Source organism: Pan paniscus, chromosome 3 (assembly GCF_029289425.2).
Source record: "Pan paniscus chromosome 3, NHGRI_mPanPan1-v2.0_pri, whole genome shotgun sequence".
In the NCBI taxonomy this organism is placed as follows: domain Eukaryota; kingdom Metazoa; phylum Chordata; class Mammalia; order Primates; family Hominidae; genus Pan; species Pan paniscus.
The window spans coordinates 138344775-138363588 of NC_073252.2; the positions used below are offsets into that span (position 1 = coordinate 138344775).

Below are 18814 nucleotides of genomic sequence, written 5' to 3' on the forward strand. Positions count from 1 at the left end.
TTTGGTCATTTATTTTGGTGGGAGCATAAGTGGAGGAGTGAAGGGGATGAAAGTCTTACTGGCTGCCCTCTGATTTTATGATATATCAAATGAAAAGATTTTTAAAAAACGAATTCTAATATGTTCCTTGGGGAATGGAAAATACTGGCGTGGAAAAAAAAGAATGGAGAGTTTGGTTGTTTGCTTTGTGGTAAAAGTTAGTAACATAATATCTAAATTTTTAAATGAATTTGTGTAACTTTAAATTACAAGATCTTGTGCGGCAATTTAGTAGAGGTAAAGGGAAATAACATCAAGTTGCAGAATACACAATCATCAAAAAGTTTAGATTACAGAGATACACAAATTTTGTCCTCTAGAAAATTCCATCCAAAGTCCAAAAAGCACCAAAAGTTAAGTTACAATTTCTACTTTGATGATATAATTTCCCAGTCATGATGGAGAGAAAGATTCCAGTCTCGGTTTTATTCAATCTGTTTTAAGTAAGATACTTGAAATTTTGTGTGTTGACAGCTTTCTAGGACTCTCTAAAACTTTTATAGCTTGTTAGGTTATTTATATACAGCATCAAAAGCCCTTGACTTAATTATATGGGAATTGCTAGTTTCCAATGACTGGAGAAAATAATATAACTCTAGGTTGTTGCCATTAAAAATGAATGATTTTACCTTATAGTCATACAAGAGTGGAAATCTTACAACTCTATAGGTTTATGTAAAGTGCATAGTTATATACAGTTTCATATGAGGTTATATACAAACATAGATGAGTCCTTTAAAAATTATATAGTTTCAATCTAGGACTAATCCAAATATAAAAAATCTCTCATTACCCTAATGAGAAAACCTAGGAAAAGGGTTTTTAGCTAAATTAAACAGGCAAAAGTTTAGACATGTAAATTTAAAAGTTATATGTCTATATTACCTTTGATAATGTTTTAAATTTAATATTCACTATTAAATTATTCTATTATAATTTAATAGTGAATATTAAAAGTAGTGAATATTAAATAGTGAATATTCACTATTATATTATTCACATTTAGATTATTGCTTTACTCTACTTTCACAAAAAATAATTTTATTCCAACTCTTTATCCTGCATTGGTATTATCAATATAATTATCACCACTAGAATCACTTTTTGAATCACCTGACATAGTTTTCCAGTATCCTTGATTTTCAATTCTAACTACAATACGGCAATTTCTAAAACCAGTGACATTGTCTCTGAAAATTTTGTAGCAAATCAGAAGTATTCCCATACATTAGGTAATGTTTTCATTGGAGATCTTTACAAGTAACCACATACTCTAACTTTTTTAAGTGATCTTCAAAAGGCTTACAATGATGCGGTCATATCTCCAGGAATTGTTTTACACCTTTGCCTTCTTTTTAATTGATTCTGTCAGAAGTCTCCTATAAGAATACCAAACTAGCATAGATTGAGGCCACTTCAGGATAATGTGTCTTCTCTTCTCTAAATAGTAGTTTATTGTTCAGAATAAAGCAACTGAGAAGGCATCCTTGAGTATGAGAAGATTTTTTAAGGGTTCAAGTATAAGGTAACTTTTTTCCTGGGGAGTCTTTTAGGGGAAAAACTAGATGTATATGGTGTTTTGTTTAATCTTTATTTAATCCCTCTCCCTTCACATAAATCACCTATTTCAAGCCTTCACTACCCTAAGTTCCTTCACTGCCAATGAATCCCTCCTTCTCAACACAGGGGCTTACCTCCTTCACAGAGAAAAGAGAAATCTTTAAAAAAGGATTTTTAAGATGATTACACTGTCTTTCCCCCAACAAATTAATTTTTCTACTCTTTCACCTGCTCTCATCTCCTCTTTGGTCTCAGTGCTGTCTAAAGCTCCCTCCACCTGAGTCTCCAGTTCCCTCCTGCCTTGCTTCATCAGCCCCTCCTCTCTCTACTGCAGCACAAGTAAAAACTCCAGGTGCTTCCACCTCAAAACCTCCCAAACAGTATTTGTGTCCCTTAAGACAGGTGTTTTGACTTTTCTTCCTATCAGTTGAACTTACTGATAATAGTCTACATTCATTTCTTTAAATATGTATTATAAAAATTACCAAACATCCACAAAAATAGAAATATAATGAACCCCAAATCAGTTTCCTTCAATAACCATTTATTTTCTGCCACGTTTGTTTCATCTACGCAGCTGCCCCTTTTTTGCTTAAGTATTTTAAAACAAATGCTGGATATCATTTCGCCCTTACATTCTTCAGTGTGAATATTAAAAAGGACATTTATTTAGATAACCACAATGGTATTATTCACACTTTACAAAACTATAAATGATTATTTAACATCACATAATACTTAGTCAATTTTCAAATGTCCCCAGTCGTCTAAAAAGTGCCTATTTTGGGGGAGTAGGCGCTCAAACAAGTACCCAAATAAGGTCGCTCATTGTAATTGATTATCCCTATTTCTTTTTAAAATTTATTATCTAGACCGGTCACCGTCATTTTTCTTTCTTCCCCCATCGCCATTCCACTTTTTAAAGAACCTGGGTCAGTTTTCTGCAGAAGGTCCCACATCTTGATTGTTTCGCCCCAGATGGCTTCCTTTATTTGCTGTGTATCCTGTAAACTGGAATTCAGCTCCTAAGGCTTGATTGCATTCAGGGTTTTTTGTTTTGTTGTTTTGTTTAAGTCGGGGGAATAACTCTCAATAGTTCTTTCTTGGCATCATTTCCATCGCCAGACTTTCAGCGACCCCGAGCTGCTGGAGGTGAGGGTGGGGTCCCTGGACCCTGGCTGCTCACAGCTTACACTGCACATCGCACCCCTCTGCTCTGCAGTGCATCCTGTCCTGCGGGACGCCCTTGCTAGCGGGGTACCGGTTGGCCTCTGCCTGCGGGAAGCAGTAAGTGACAAGAGCCTGGAATGCAGTCGAAGCCAAGGATACGCCTCCTCTTTCAGCTCCCGCGGTGGCGGAGGTTCCAGCTGCTGAGGAGGCCGATTTCCAGAGCCTCTGATCCCCGGGTTTAATGTCCTCTCCTTCCCGCTGCTCTGTGCTCTTTCTTCTCCCTTCTGTGCTCTCAGTCCTCTGAAACTTGTTTTGACCAATTGTTTGTGTGAAATTGCCTGTTTCCTCTATTTGAACGACCAGGAGTTTTCCTGTGCGGACACTGACAGGCATACCTTCCTAGTAAAGTTCCCCCAACCCTCTCACTTAATGACGCGCTTCAAAATGGTGATTCTCCAATTCCATTCATTCTACACTTACTAGCTGGAATTGTTTTGACTAGAACAACTAACTGCCTCAGCCACTAGAGCTATTTGGTGAGGAAAAATAAAACAAAGCAAAACACTTTACTGGCTAAACAAAACACGGCCTGTCAGCCAGATTCAGCCTGAAGGCCACATTTGCAGCCCTGGTCTACAGCACAGAGTGCATATTTCTTAGCATGGTGCATAGGCCCTTCGTGATGTCAACAGCACCTGCCTTATCTCCCACCAGTCCTTCCGCCTTAACTCCAAATACCCATTTCCAAAATAGACTTACATGTTCAAAAGTTTAGCATGCTCCTTCTTTGGTCTCTCTGCCTTCCTCAGCAATTCTATTTATCAGGCATGACATTTTCCCCCTGTCTGCCTGAAGAATGTCTACTTATTCCTTCAGACTCTGCTCAATTATTACCTTCTCAGGAAAGTCCTTCTTGATATTTGCAGGTAGAGTTAAATTAAATACTTCTTCGTCTACATGTTGTCATATTTATTCCCCATTACCACTAGGACAATGCTAGCCTCTTCCTTCCTTTCTTTATTTTATAATTTTTTTTTTTTTTTTTTTTTGAGACAGGGTCTCACTCTATCACTCAGGCAGGAGTGCAGTGGCATGATCTTGGCTCACTGAAGCCTCCACCTCCCAGGCACTGGCAATCCTTCCACTTCAGCCTCCCTAGTAGCTAGGACTACAGGTGCACACCACCAGGCTCGGCTTAATTTTGGGGGCTATTTTTTCAGTAGAGATGGGGTTTGGCCATGTTGCCCAGGCTGATCTCGAACTCCTGGGCTCAAGCAATCCACCCACCTTGGCCTCTCAAAGTACTGGCCTTACAGGTGTGAGTCACCATGCCTGGCCCTCCTTTTCCTTTCGTTTCTCGTTTCTCCTTTTTGTTTCCTTCCTTCCTTCCTTCCTTCCTTCCTTCCTTCCTTCCTTCCTTCCTTCCTTCTCTCTCTTTTCATTTCTTTTTCAAGTTGTATCACCTATTTGAACTTAGGATTTGGAAGGCAGGGTCTATTCCACAGCATCTTGCTTGATAAAGAGCTTCATATTAGTTAATCTGTATGTGCTTCGGCTGCTTACAGCTGAAGGAGATTATAAGCAGAAGTGGTGAAGTAACTTCACACAGTAAAGGATACAGGAATGTTTTAAAAATAGCTCAATGGGCTTCTCTCGGTACCAATGGTTCTCATGCAGGATAAACAGTATAACATGAAAAATGTAAATTCTAATTGGTAGATATCCAGCAAAATTGGGAAAACCATTAAGCCATACTTCATCACAGCTTAGAAAGGACTACAGGTTCTTTCTGCCAGCTATACTCATTAAAAAGAATATGATCACTAAGAAAATAATTATACAATTGGACAGAAAAAAATAAGATAGAAAAATGAAAGAATGGCTAATTTAAAAATATATCAGACAGTACTTACTTTTTTGTAATCATTTTAACAACAGAATGTAAATAATCTTCATTACTCTAAAAATGAGAAAAATATTTTACTGAAACTAAGCATGTCTCATAGTTCTATTAATACAACTTCTTTTGCTATATATAAATCTAATTTGTGTGTGAAATGCTATTGCATACTAATAATTTTTAGTGTTTTTACTTTCTATTAAAAGATTTAAAAATATCCATGTTCTTAAAAAATTTGACTTGAATACAGGAAATATTTCATTCTTTTCTCTTTGCCACAATGTGAAATATTATAATCCAAAATTTACCCTTAAATTTATATACTTTTTAGATATATAAGATTACATAAAATATTATATATCTAAAGATGTTTTTAGTCTAAAAATGGTCATCTATGAATGGCTTATTTCAAAGAACTACTCCTTTTGAAAACTACTCTTCATTTCCTGAGTATTATATGACAATAAGCTTACTTCAAAATTATATCATATTTCTCCAGACAGTATTACTCAGCTTGATTCCAAGTTGCCTTCCTGACAATAAACTTTGTGGACCGGCTCTTCATTGAACAGTGTGCTAGATTAGATGACAGACTCCTGCAAAAAGCTTTTGATGGTTTACCCTCTTGGGATAATTTTTTAAAAAATAACGTGGCATTTACAAGATATAGCCTCAGGGCCCATAAGCATTTCCAACACAAAATTTTGAAAATATTTTGAACAATCACAGTTCTGTTGTTGAACCTGAGTACTCTGAAAGGCAACTCTGGATGTATGTACTCAGGTTTCTTGTTTAAAAATAGCAGACATGATGTAGATAAATCTCCTATAGTACTGGAGGCTCTTAACCATAAATTGAATCACTAGCTATTTGTCTCACACTGAAACATATTGTATTTTAAACATGGTGTCAAAGTCATATTTCGTAAGCATTTTATATTCCATTTAAAAATCTTCCTCCAATGTTTTATTACAAATCTAAACATTTTAGACAGACATGGGTTGTGCTAACAGCAAAGAAGTTAGGATTCTAATATATAAAATAAGGCAATAGGATGAAACATTTTGGAGATTATGTGCATGCTTTCTTTTAATGTTAATAAATTAAACTGGGATGCAATGATTTTAATCTTTCATTTCTATTTTTCTAATAGTTCTTCTATTGCTTGTTCTGTTTTGAGTTTTTTCTGCATTCAAAGACATCTTTATTATAGAAAATTCAAGCAATAACAAAAAGAATAAAGAAAAGATAATAAAGGTTCTTCTTAATCCCAGCATTTAGAGATAACCATTATTTATATTAATGATATCTTTATATCATTCCAAAGTTTGCTCATTTTCTTTTTTCTTCATATATTTCATTTGTTTCTATATATTTTCCCCTCCCTCCATCTTTTCCTTCTTTCCTTCATTCCTATTTAACGTAATGATAACATTATGTTAAACATGATGCTTTACAGCTTTTTTTCACTTAACAATAGGACATGAACATCACTTTGTATCAGTGAGTATAGATATTCATTCTTCTTTCAATGCCTACCAAGTATTGCATTGTGGAGATATATAGCAAGGTATTTTATCAGTCTCTTATGGGTAGATATTTTGGTTGTTTCCAATATTATGCTTTCATAACCCAACAATGCACTGAAAATCCTTGAAATAATTATTTATTTAGCACTTACTATGTGCCACACATCACTCTAAGTACTTTAAATATATTAGCTAATTTCATCCCCCAACAACCTTATGGCATAGGCAATATGATTATCACAATTTTAGAGATAAAAGAAAATGAGGCATAGATAAATTAAGTAAGTTGCTCAAGTTCACTGGTTGGGAAGTAGAGAAGCTGGCATTTTAACCTTGGACTTCTAAATCCAGAGTCTGTTCTCAACTTCCATACTATACTGCCATATTTTTACTGGTTTTTGTTTGCTTGTTCATTTGTTTGTTTTTTGAGACAGGGCCTCGCTCTGTAGCCCAGGCTGGAGTGCAGTGGTGCAATCATGGCTCATTACAGGCTCTACCTCCTGGGCTCAAATGATCCTCCTGCTGCAACCTCCCAAGTAGCTGGGACTACAGGTGCACACCATCATTTCTAGCTATGAATTTTTTTTTTTTAGTAGAGATGGGGGTCTCGCTATGTTGCCCAGGCTGATTTCAGACTCCTCAGCTCAAGTGATCTTCCTGCCCCAACACCCTAAAGTGCTGGAATTACAGGCATGAACCACCATGCCCCACCATTTTTACTGTTTTTATACACTTGCCTGATTATTTCCTTAGGATAAGTTCCCAGAATTTGAATTTCTGAGACAAAGTACATATACATTTAAATTTAACATACGTTGCCAAATTTCTCTCCAAAAAGTCTTATGGTGCTAATATTCACACAGTACTTTATAGTTTTAAATGGTATTAGGAACAGTGGAAATCTTTGGGGTCATTAGAGAGACCTAGGCTTGAATCTGCTCTATTAATTACTGGGCAAGTTACTTACCTTCTGTAAAATCTAGGTCCATTATCCCTAAAATCAGGACAGTAACAGCTACCTCACAGGGATGTAATGCAGGTTATAAATGTGTATAAAAATCACCTACAATCTCTCAAGCATAAGAAAGTCTCTCAATCATAGGTGTTGTTGCTTAATACAAATTATCTCTTGATTCATATACCAAACTCTTATTGGACTGGGCACATTTTATTACTAGCATCGATTTTAATAATTTTAATTTTGTTTGTAAATATAACTTCTGAGCCATATAGTAGTCAGGGATTCAGGGATTCTATATTAAATGCAATTCAAATTTAGCAATCTTATATTTCCCACATGAAGCCATTATGTTGTCCTTTTAGATTTACATATTTAATTCCTTCTCAGCAGTATCGAAGAAGTATTAAGTATGTTGTCTGGTATCCAAAAAAGGCATCTATGGGTAGCTTTTTAAAATTAAGAAAACAGTTTTCAACATGGTACAATGATTATTACCATTGAGGAAGGGAATTTGGAGACCATAGGGTGAGAATAAGGAGAGCTCCTTATTTCGTATACGTACATCTGCGACCAAGACAATCACTACAGAATCCTTCTCTTGGGAGAGCGTCATCCTGGAGACAACAGAGGTCAGTGTCTGTTTCAGGTAACTATAATTTCCTCTGTTAACAGTAGAAATACCCAGCGCAAAAGAAACTGTGGACATAGGAGTATGAAATCATCATTCCATACCACAGAGAAAAACATAGTTTAGCATTCATTCTATGCTTATTCCTATGTTTGGGTTAGTCTTATGGTAATAAAATGAGTGTTTGAAACTGTATTACAAAAATAATCCAAACTGTGTTAATTTTTATCACATATTTCATTTTCTTTTTGAGGAAATTTGCAGTGGATTGTTAGTAAAAGCACTAAACAGACTCCAAGATGTTCTTATGTTAAAAGATTTTGGTGTAGCAAAAATAAAACTAACCACTTTCCACTTACTATAGCTTCATCTAACTGAGTATAAAATGTCACATATTGGTCAATTCTCTCTTCTTTTCCTAACAAGACACTGGAACCCAAAACAGGAAAAAATTACTATGAAATATTTTCATCTGTGAAAGAATGTATGAAGTAATTTCTAAATGATTTGATGGAATGAATCCACATCTCTAAGTAACTTTTGTTGCCCAAGAATAGCTGGAGCACTAGGGCTCCAAGATGTACACATCTTGGCTGTACGGGTGCAGCTAAGATTGAGGCTACCAATCGTAACTATACTGGTACCTGGCCATATGGGCTTAGGCAAGATACACAACATCTCCAGCCTTATGTCCCCCTCTTTAAGATAGGGATAAGGACTTCCAGAATGGCTAAGTGAGAAACTCAGAAAATCTTCTTTCTAGAAAGCAGTAATAAAACTGCAAAAAAAAAAAAAAAAAAAGGTCAAAACAGTCATTTCAGGGCCCTGATAAACTGAGAAGTATTTACTTAAGAAAAACTAGGAACTTTGGAAGGAACAGCTGATTGCTATTGAGTTTGAACATATCTTCACATGTTTATTGGCTTTTTTTTTTTTTTTTTGAGATGGAGTCTCACTCTGTTGCCAAGGCTGGAGTGCAATGGCTCAATCTCAGCTCTCTGCAACCTCCACCTCCCGGGTTCAAGCTATTCTCCTGCCTCAGTCTCCCGAGTAGCTGGGATTACAGGCATGCACCACCATGCCCGGCTAACTGTTGTAGTTTTAGTACAGACAGGTTTTCACCATGTTGGCCAGGCTGGTCTCGAACTCCTGACCTCAAGTGATCTGCCCACCTCAGCCTCCCAAAGTGCTGGGATTACAGGCATGTGCCACTGTGCCCGGCCACTTATTGGCTTTTGGCTATTCTTTTTTGTAAAATCCTTGTTTAAGCTCTTGCCCATTTCTCTAATGAGTTGTCTGCATTTTTCTTATTGATTATATTGATACTCTTTATATATTCTGAATATGAACCCCTTGTCAGTTATATGTGTTATTAAATATTATCTCCCACTCTTGGTTCCCTTTTCGATGTTTTGCCCCTTGATGAAGAGAAATTCTTAATTGTAATGTAGTGCAATTTGTCATCCATTTTCTTTGTTGTTTGGGTTTTCTGGGTCTTGTTAAGAAATCTTTGCTTATCTTCAGGTCATAAAGACATTCTTCTGAGTGATTTTCTAATAGTTTATTGTTTGCCTTTCATATTTAGAGCTGCAATCCACCTGGAATTGATTTTTATGGATAGATCGAGGCAGGATTCAAGTTTCAAGCTGTAAGATACAGTATAAAAGCAATTCCTGGAATGGCTTCCTATGCCTTACAATGCATTTACAAGAATTTAAAAGGCCCTTAGTGACCTGGTGCTGATCTATCCCTTTTTTTCAACTACCCACACTTTTCGAATTGACGAAATACCACTCTTACCTCGAAGCCTTTGCACACGCCATTCTTTTTGCCTAGAATACTCTTATTCCTCTAGTTTCCTTTGATAATTCTACTTATTTCTCAGGATTCAACTAAATATTAGTCATTTTGATCACAAATTGATGCTTAATCCTTTCACCAGCTATGCATTCTTACCTTATCTTTCATAGTACTCATCACTCCTTTTGTTGTAACTCATTCCTATCTAGAATGTCAGCTTGATGACAGCAGAGACACCTTCATGTGTGCTTATATTATAAATCCAGCACTAACATAAAGACTGATACATGGTAATGATAATAAGTTGAAATTGAATAAATAATAAAGGGGCAAGCCCCTTTATTATTTGGCCTGTGTCCATGGTCTTGCTACTAATACCCTCCAGCCCCAATTGTGCATGCAAGACACACATCCTTTCTAGGCCTTCTTGCCATCTGACTTTTGCATGTTTCTTTTCCTCTACCTGGATGACCACCCTCTACTTTCCACTATCCACCACCTACCACTTCCCTACTTAGTCTACTCCAATTCTTTTGCCCTTCATGTCACTTATATGACACTTCTTCCAGAAAGCATAGCATAGAATTTTGGCTCCACCCTGGTATTTCCCTTATCACAGCACCAGTCACTTTATATTATAATTACCTTATCATTTGTCTCTATGAAGGTGGGGTCTATGTCTTGTTCACCCCATATCCCAGGGCCTAAGAAGTGCCCAGAACAGAGTAGAAGCTTATTAAATGAGGAGACATGGAAGAATTCACAGAGAAGTTGTCATTTAAGCTGAAAAGTCGTATTGGATAAGGGAGTCACATTACAAATCAGTTATGGTTTGCCAGAGGAGGTATGTTCATTATAGGCAGTGGTTAGCACATGCAGAATATATGAAGCTTGTCCTATCTGTTCTCAAAGAGCTTGGCCTATCTGTGAGAACTGCAAGTGGTTTGTGGTTTCTGGAAAGGAGAGGCACGGCAGAGACTGAGATTTGAAAGATACAGCCTTTTCTGCATATACCCTGCCAAGGGGCTAACTTCACCTCATGTGCACTGAGGGTCTACTGAAGGATTTTAAGCAAGAGTCAAGTATGATCAGTGATGAATTTTACTAACATATCTTCGAGGAAAGTATGAAGAATGGATTGACTTTGGTGGTACTAAAATCACAAGATAAATTACAAATTGTTTCCATAAACCAGGCACAAAATGATGAGGGGCTCAATAAAAAATAGTTATAGAGGGGCTACAGAGAGCAGAAATTATCCAAGATCTATTAGAATACAGAATAAACAAGACTGATGATGGATTCCCTAGTAGGCCTTGCCACAGGCTTCAATCCTCTTACATATGTTTCATGTGTTAGGATTTTTTTAGTTGCCTGGAAAAGAATCTTCCTTAAATCCCTTCTGGTAATTGAGAAAAGCCACCAAAAGGGCCTCAAAAGAAGGATAAATACATACACCATGATTGGAGATCAATAAATAGTTGGGGAATTAGAAAATTATTCTGGATTTAACACAGCTCTGATAACTGGGTTATCTCAACCCTCCAACCCCCTACACAGGGAGGTCTATTGCTCCTCCCAAACACCACCATGTCTCTCTCTCCTTCCTTTCACTCTGTGTCATGGGCTTCCACTTATATTTGCTGGTGCTTATGCAAGGTTATGTTTATTCTTGGTGTCTAATATCTTATCATTTCTATGCATTGTTTTTCTTGAGTGTGTCTTTCAACTTTTCCTCATCCTACAAACTATAGCTTTTGTCTAGCATGTACTTTCTCACACATTCACACAACACATATGCATGTATATGTATATACAGGTAAAGAGTTTTACAAGTATGAACTCAAGAAGTTTCTTAATTTCTCTAAGCCTCAGTTTTTTCAGGTGTAAAACAGAGATGACAATAATAGGCCCTATTGCATTGGATTGTGAAGATTAAATGAGATAATGTAAGAAAACATAGAACTCAGTAAGTGGAACACAGAATGCAATAGATAAACGATGTCATCAGAGGCATATGATACAAAACAACACTACTTATTCCCAAGGAACTGCCTAGAGCAGAGGTCAGCAAACTTTTTTTTTTTTTTAAATAAAGGGGCAGATAGTAAGCATTTTTGGCTATTGGGTTATACCATCTCTGTTGCAACTACTCAGCTCTGCCATTGGAGCACAAAAGCAGACATAGACAACAAGTAAATGGATAAGCATAACTATGTTCCAACAAAACTGTGTGTTAAAACATGGAGCCGATGGGCCTGGCCTAGAGTGACTCACTCACTGGAATGAGTGAGGTTTATAGGAAAGGTAAGTATCCTGAGACTTAGCTTAATATTCCTGCTTCAAACTCCAAAGCTTCTTCTTGTCTTGTATACTTGGTGAACCTGAACTCATTTGTCAAGCCTTACCTCAAACATCACCTGTTGTATAAAGCTATTACTGACCTTGGTCTCCAGAAAGACTGGGAAACAGGAAAATAACCAGGTAAGAATAGATTTCCAAAAACAAGGAGAAAAGATTTGCCAAACATTTGGCATATACTTAATGTATATTTGACTTATATTACTTATTTTCAAAGCATTTGTGTTATGCTAAATTTGAATTCAAGTCACCAAGTGTTTATGAAACTATTATTTTCTGCCAGACAATATACTGACTTCCAGTAATCCAAATTAATGCCAGATAGGCTGTAGTCTGCATATCAATCTAAGATAATAATGGATTACATCTTAAAACTTAAAAGTATGTCCCCAAAGATCAAAATACCTTTATTTAATTTTCCAATTCTAAGTTTTCTTACCACCAGTTTTCCCTTTGCCAATGATTACATCAGGATAAATTCTACCTTCTTTCCTTAGATGAGGAAAAAAGAACTTTAAGTCTTCAAATGTATTAGATACTGTTTCATTTTTATTTAATATGTCTGCTTTCTGTGCAACTGAAAGAAAAAAAAATAATGCTTCTGAGTATATGATCATAGGGATTTTTCTCCCCCTGGAATAATTTTTTCAAAGGGGTGTTAATAAACTCACAGATTAATTTAGCATTCAATATATAAAACAAATACTCTAAAATGTAAATTATTAAAATAATAATGCTAAATATAGCTCAACTATTATTCATATTTATTTATAAAGTAATATTTAATTTAAGCCTAGAATTATAAGATACACAGAGGACAATGGAACTGTCAGTTCCAAATGAAAAAAGTATAACTGAAACATGCTGTAATTGGCTTACTCTGCTACTTTGATTAATATCACTTTATTAAATTTGTATCTTTATAACTTTGCTTTGTAGCCCCTAAAATTTAATGACTATATTTGTAAACTTCATTAGAAGTTGCCTCTACAATTTTGAAAAAGAAAATGTTAGAGGACGCACGTTGCCCAATTTTAATTCATAATACATAGCAATGTAGTCAAAACAGTGTGATATTATATAAAAAATAGATATATAAACAATGGAACAGATCATAGAATACAGAAGTAGGTTCACAAAAATATGGTTGACTGACTTATGACAAAGTTGCAAAGGTAATTGAATGCAGAAAAGACAGTTGATAAAGGTGTTTGAACACTTGGACATCTACGTGGAAAAAACTGAACATTGACTTGTTTTTCATGCTGTTTATAAAAATTAGCTAAAAATGTTCATAGACATAAATGTAAAACATAAACCTATGAATTTTTTTAAAAACAAAAAAGAAAACCTTCATGACCCTGATATAGGTAAAGAGATCTTAGATACAATATAACAATACAAAAAACAAAACAATACATAAAAGAAAAATTCACAACTCAGACTTCATCAAAAATTAAAAATGCTTGCCCCCTGAAAGCATCAGAAAGAGAATGAAAGAGTGTCACCAACTGGAAGAAAGTATTTCCAAATCACATATCCATCTGATATGTATCCAGGATAATGTGTAGAACTCTCTCAAAACTCAATGAGAAAACAAAATCACCCAGTTAAAGAAACTGGCAAAACAGGAGTTTGAGAACAGCATGAGCAACATAGCAAGACCCTCATCTCTAAACACACACACACACACACACACACACACGCAGTGGGGCATAGTGGCATGCGCCTGGAGTCCCAGCTGCTTAGGAAGCTGAGGTGGGAGGATCCCTTGAGCTCAGGAGGTGGAGGCTGCAGTGAGCCATGATTGTGCCATTGCATTCCCCGTTTGAACAGACATTTCACCAAAGAAGATATCTGGATGGCAAATAGTAAAAATGTTCAACATCATTAGTTTCTGGGAAATACAACATAAAGCTATGAGATATCGTAACATTAGAATGGCTATAATAGGACAGGCATGGTCCCATAATTCCAGCACTTTGGAAGGCTGAGGTGGGAGGCTTGCTTGAGGCCAGGAGTCCAAGATCAGCCTGGGCAACAGAGAGAGACCCCATCTCTACAAAAAATAAAATTAGCCAGGTGTGGTAGCACATGACTGTAGTCCCAGCTACTTGGGAGACTGAGATAGGAGGATTGCTTGGACCCAGGAGGTGGAGGCTGCAGTGAGCCAGACTGCACCATTGCCCTCTAGCTTGGGCAACAGAGCAAGAGCCTGTTTTAAAAAAAAATGGCTATAATAAACTGGAGTGACTAAACTCTCATACATTGCTGGAGGGAGTGAAAAATGGTACAGCCACTCTGGAAAACAGTATGGCAGTTTCTTATAACATTAAACATATACTTACCTATGCCCTGTCAATCCTACTTCTACATATGAATTCTAAAAAAATTAAAACTTCTCTTCATACCAAACACACATACATGAATGCTTATAGTAACATCTATTTGTAATTGCCCAAACCTGAAAACAACCCAAATGCCTTTCAATTGGTGAGAGGATAAACAATATGTCCATTGAACATCGATACAATGAAATGCTACTCAGCACTATAAACAGAACAATTGGTGACATGACAATTTGGGTAAATCTATGCTAAGTGATAGAAGCAAGTTTCAAAGGGTTACACATTGTTTGATTGCATTTGCATGGCTTCTGGAAAAGGCAAAGCAATAAGAACAGAGATCTGAGCAGTGGTTGCCAGGGATTAAGAGTAGGGGGAGGATTGGAGTACAAAGGGGATGCACAAGGCAGGACTTTTTGTCCTGGAGAAATGGAAAGCCACTGAAGGTTTATATGAGAAAAATTAGCTGTATGTTACTAGTTACTCAGGTAAAGCAGGAAGGTTGCCTGACTAATGTAGCAGAAATGATGATGGAAAATGTGGACAAATTTTTGAGATATATAGAATGGTGAATCAACCAGGATTGCTTTTACTGACATGGAAGTATGCAAGAGGTAGAGGGAGGGGTCAGAGGTGATCCTCAGGTTTCTGGTTGCATCTATTGAATGGATCATGGATGGTGGTGCAATTCAGAGAGCCAGAAAGCACAGGAAGACTACTTTCGAGGTCAAGATGAGAGGACGTAGGTCAGTGATATCTCTTACCTGATTTTTGCACGTCTCACAATAAAAGAACCAGTACTGATATAGTTAAGTTTATAGAGAGAAGAGGCCCTAAAATCATAAGACATTGAATCTACATTCCCAGAAACAAAACAAAACAAACAAACCACAATATACAAAAACAAAATCAACACAAACCTAAGTTTCCTGACAAAATTTCTCTCTTTGTAATTTCATACTTCATTCGATTCAAAACTTTCATCTCTTGGCTATTTTTTTCAGTTTTGTTTCTTAAGTGTAGCATATTTTCTTTAAACTCCAAAATATGGTTTCTACAGTTAATTAATTGATTATCTGCAATGAAAACATATGTATATATTTGTACATGTAGCAATGGTGTCACACAATTTTCTATAATAGGTAAGAATGTAAAGTATAAGTTTCAATATAGTTATATATAGTACTATATATGTATTATATATGTATATATACAGTACTATATACATATAGTATATACCACATGTGTAAATACGTGCATAGGTACAAATATAAAAGACTGGAAAGAAAGAACAAAATGTTAAATATAGTGATAAGAGGAAGGTGGGATTATAAATGATTTTTTCCTTTATTACTCTGTGATCTTCTTTGTTTTACAAATTTTCCATGGTGTGTGTGTATCAGATTTGTATTAGAGTGTAATCCCATTAACCCCCCAAAAATACATCTAAGAAATTATCTGAAGAAAATTATGAGGAATATATACACAGATTTGGACTAAGGATATTTAACATAGGCCATAGTATTTAGCATTATTTTTAAAAATTGGAAATGACCAAAGTGCCCAACAGTAGGACATTTGCTAAATAAATTACAGAATATTCTTTTAAGAGTTCTGTTGGCTCTGGTGTCAAATCATATATAATATACTTAATATTTGTGTTATCTGGGGAAAATTGCTTAATTTTTATTTGCCTCTGCTCCTTCTGGTGTAAATGCATACGTAAAAATCTCTGCCTCAGAGCTGTTGTGAAGATGTAGTGATGATGCACATAAACGAAAGTTTCAGGATACAAAATCAACAGTAGAGTTTCTATCCACTAACAACAAACTATCCAGGAAAGAAATCAGTCAAACCACACCATTTACAATGGCAACAATAAAATACTTGGGAATAAATTTAACCAAGGAGGTGAAAGAACGGTGCACTGAAAACTATATAATCTGGGTGAAAGAAATTGAAGACACAAATAAATGGAAAGATATCACATGTTCATGGATTAGAAGAATATTGTTAAAATGTCTATACTACACAAAGCAATCTACGGATTCAATGCAATCCTTAAAAAAATCCAATTACGTTTTTCACAGAAACAGAAAAACAAACCCTGCAATTCATATGAAACCACAAAAGACCCCAAAAAGCCAAAGCAATCTTGAATGAAAGAACAAAGCTGGAGACATCACACTACCTGACTTCAAAATATATTGCAAAGCTATGGTAATCAAAACAGCATGGTACTGGCATAATAACAGACACATAGACCAATGGAACAAAATAGGGAACCCAGAAATTCATGCATTTACAGTAACTTGATCTTTGACAAAGTTGCCAAGAACACACAATAGGGAAAGAACAGTGTCTTTAATAAAAAGGTTTTGGAAAACTAGATATCCACATGCAGAAGAACGAAATTAGATCTTTATTTCAACTCACATAAAAAATCAACTAAAAATGGATGAAAGACTTAAGTGTAAGACCTGAAACTGTAAGATTACTAGAAGAAAACATTAGGAAAAAGCTTATTGACCTGGTCTGAGCAATGATTTTACAGATATGACTCCAAAATCACATATAACAAAAGACAAAATAAATGAATGGGATTACATCAAGTTAAACAAGCTTATGCATAGCAAAGTAAACAACTAACAGAGTGAAGAGACAACATGAATTGAAAATATTTCAACCCAAGAGACAATCTATGGGTTGAAATTTGTCCAGTGGGAGAAAATATTTGCAAACCATACATCTGAAAAGAGGTTAATATCTAAAATATATAAGAAACTCAAACAATAGCAAAAAAAAAAGTAAAAAATCGGCACAAGATTCAAATAGATATTTGTCAAAACAAGACATGCATATGGCCAAGTACATAAAAAAGTGCTTGATACCACTAATCATCAGCAAAACGCAAATTAAAACAAGGTACCATCTCACACCTGTTAGAATGGCTATTATCAGAGACAAAAGGTGAGAATATGGAGAGAAAGAAACTCTTGCACACTGTTGGCAGGAATATAAATTAGTGTAGCCATTATGGAACACAGTATGGAGGCTCCTTACCATTCAGGACATAGGCATGGGCAAGGACTTCATGTCTAAAACACCAAAAGCAATGGCAACAAAAGCCAAAATTGACAAATGGGATCTAATTAAACTAAAGAGCTTCTGCACAGCAAAAGAAACTACCGTCAGAGTGAACAGGCAACCTACAGAATGGTAGAAAATTTTCACAACCTACTCATCTGACAAAGGGCTAATATCCAGAATCTACAATGAACTCAAACAAATTTACAAGAAAAAAACAAACAACCCCATCAAAAAGTGGACAAAGGATATGAACAGACACTTCTCAAAAGAAGACATTTATGCAGCCAAAAGACACATGAAAAAATGCTCATCATCACTGGCCGTCAGAGAAATGCAAATCAAAACCACAATGAGATACCATCTCACACCAGTTAGAATGGTGATCATTAAAAAGTCAGGAAACAACAGGTGCTGGAGAGGATGTGGAGAAATAGGAACACTTTTACACTGTTGGTGGGACTGTAAACTAGTTCAACCATTGTGGAAGTCGATGTGGCGATTCCTCAGGGATCTAGAACTAGAAATACCATTTGACCCAGCCATCCCATTACTGGGTATATACCCAAAGGATTATAACTCATGCTGCTATAAAGACACATGCACACGTATGTTTATTGCGGCATTATTCACAATAGCAAAGACTTGCAACCAACCCAAATGTCCAACAATGATAGACTAGATTAAGAAAATGTGGCACATATACACCATGGAATACTATGCAGCCATAAAAAATGATGAGTTCATGTCCTTTGTAGGGATATGGATGAAATTGGAAATCATCATTCTCAGTAAACTATCACAAGGACAAAAAACCAAACACTGCATGTTCTCACTCATAGATAGGAATTGAACAATGAGAACACATGGACACAGGAAGGAGAACATCACACTCTGGAGACTGTTGTGGGGTGGGAGGAGGGGGTAGGGATAGCATTAGGAGATATACCTAATGATAAATGACGAGTTAGTGGGTGCAGCATACCAGCATGGCACATGTATACATATGTAACTAACCTGCACATTGTGCTCATGTACCCTAAAACTTAAAAGTATAATAATAATAAAAAAATAAAAAAAAATTATTAAAAAAATTAAAAATAGAACTGCATAATGCAGCAATCCCACTGTTGGTTATGTATTCAAAGGAAATAAAGTCAGTATGTTGGATGGATGTTATGGCTCACACCTGTAAACCCAGCACTTTGGGAGGTTGCTTGAGCTCACGAGATCAAGGCCACAGTGGAGCCATGATTGCACTGCTGCACTCCAGCCTGAGCAACAGAGCAAGACCCTGTCTCAAAAAAAAAAAAAAAAAAAAAAGCAATGATGATACATTTGGGTTGAAACATTTAATATTTTTTCACTTATCTGTTTTGTCTGAACAAGAGCACACAAGTGGATAGCCTGTGGCAAAAATTGGATAATTCCTCT

General features: G+C 36.0%; 1 protein-coding gene across 7 annotated transcripts in view; it reads right to left on the minus strand.

Moving 5' to 3' along the window:
* MGAT4D (MGAT4 family member D) overlaps positions 1 to 18814 on the minus strand; it is a 65065-nt gene that overhangs the window by 28264 nt on the left and 17987 nt on the right. For all 7 annotated transcript variants that reach the window (XM_008974127.4, XM_055111853.1, XM_055111855.2 and 4 more), the window contains exons 2-5: positions 15214 to 15369; positions 12388 to 12525; positions 7722 to 7855; positions 4683 to 4729 (exon numbers count right to left, since the gene is read on the minus strand). In XM_008974127.4, the coding sequence (XP_008972375.1) occupies positions 4683 to 4729; positions 7722 to 7855; positions 12388 to 12525; positions 15214 to 15369 (475 nt within the window). The remainder of the gene's footprint in view (positions 1 to 4682; positions 4730 to 7721; positions 7856 to 12387; positions 12526 to 15213; positions 15370 to 18814) is intronic.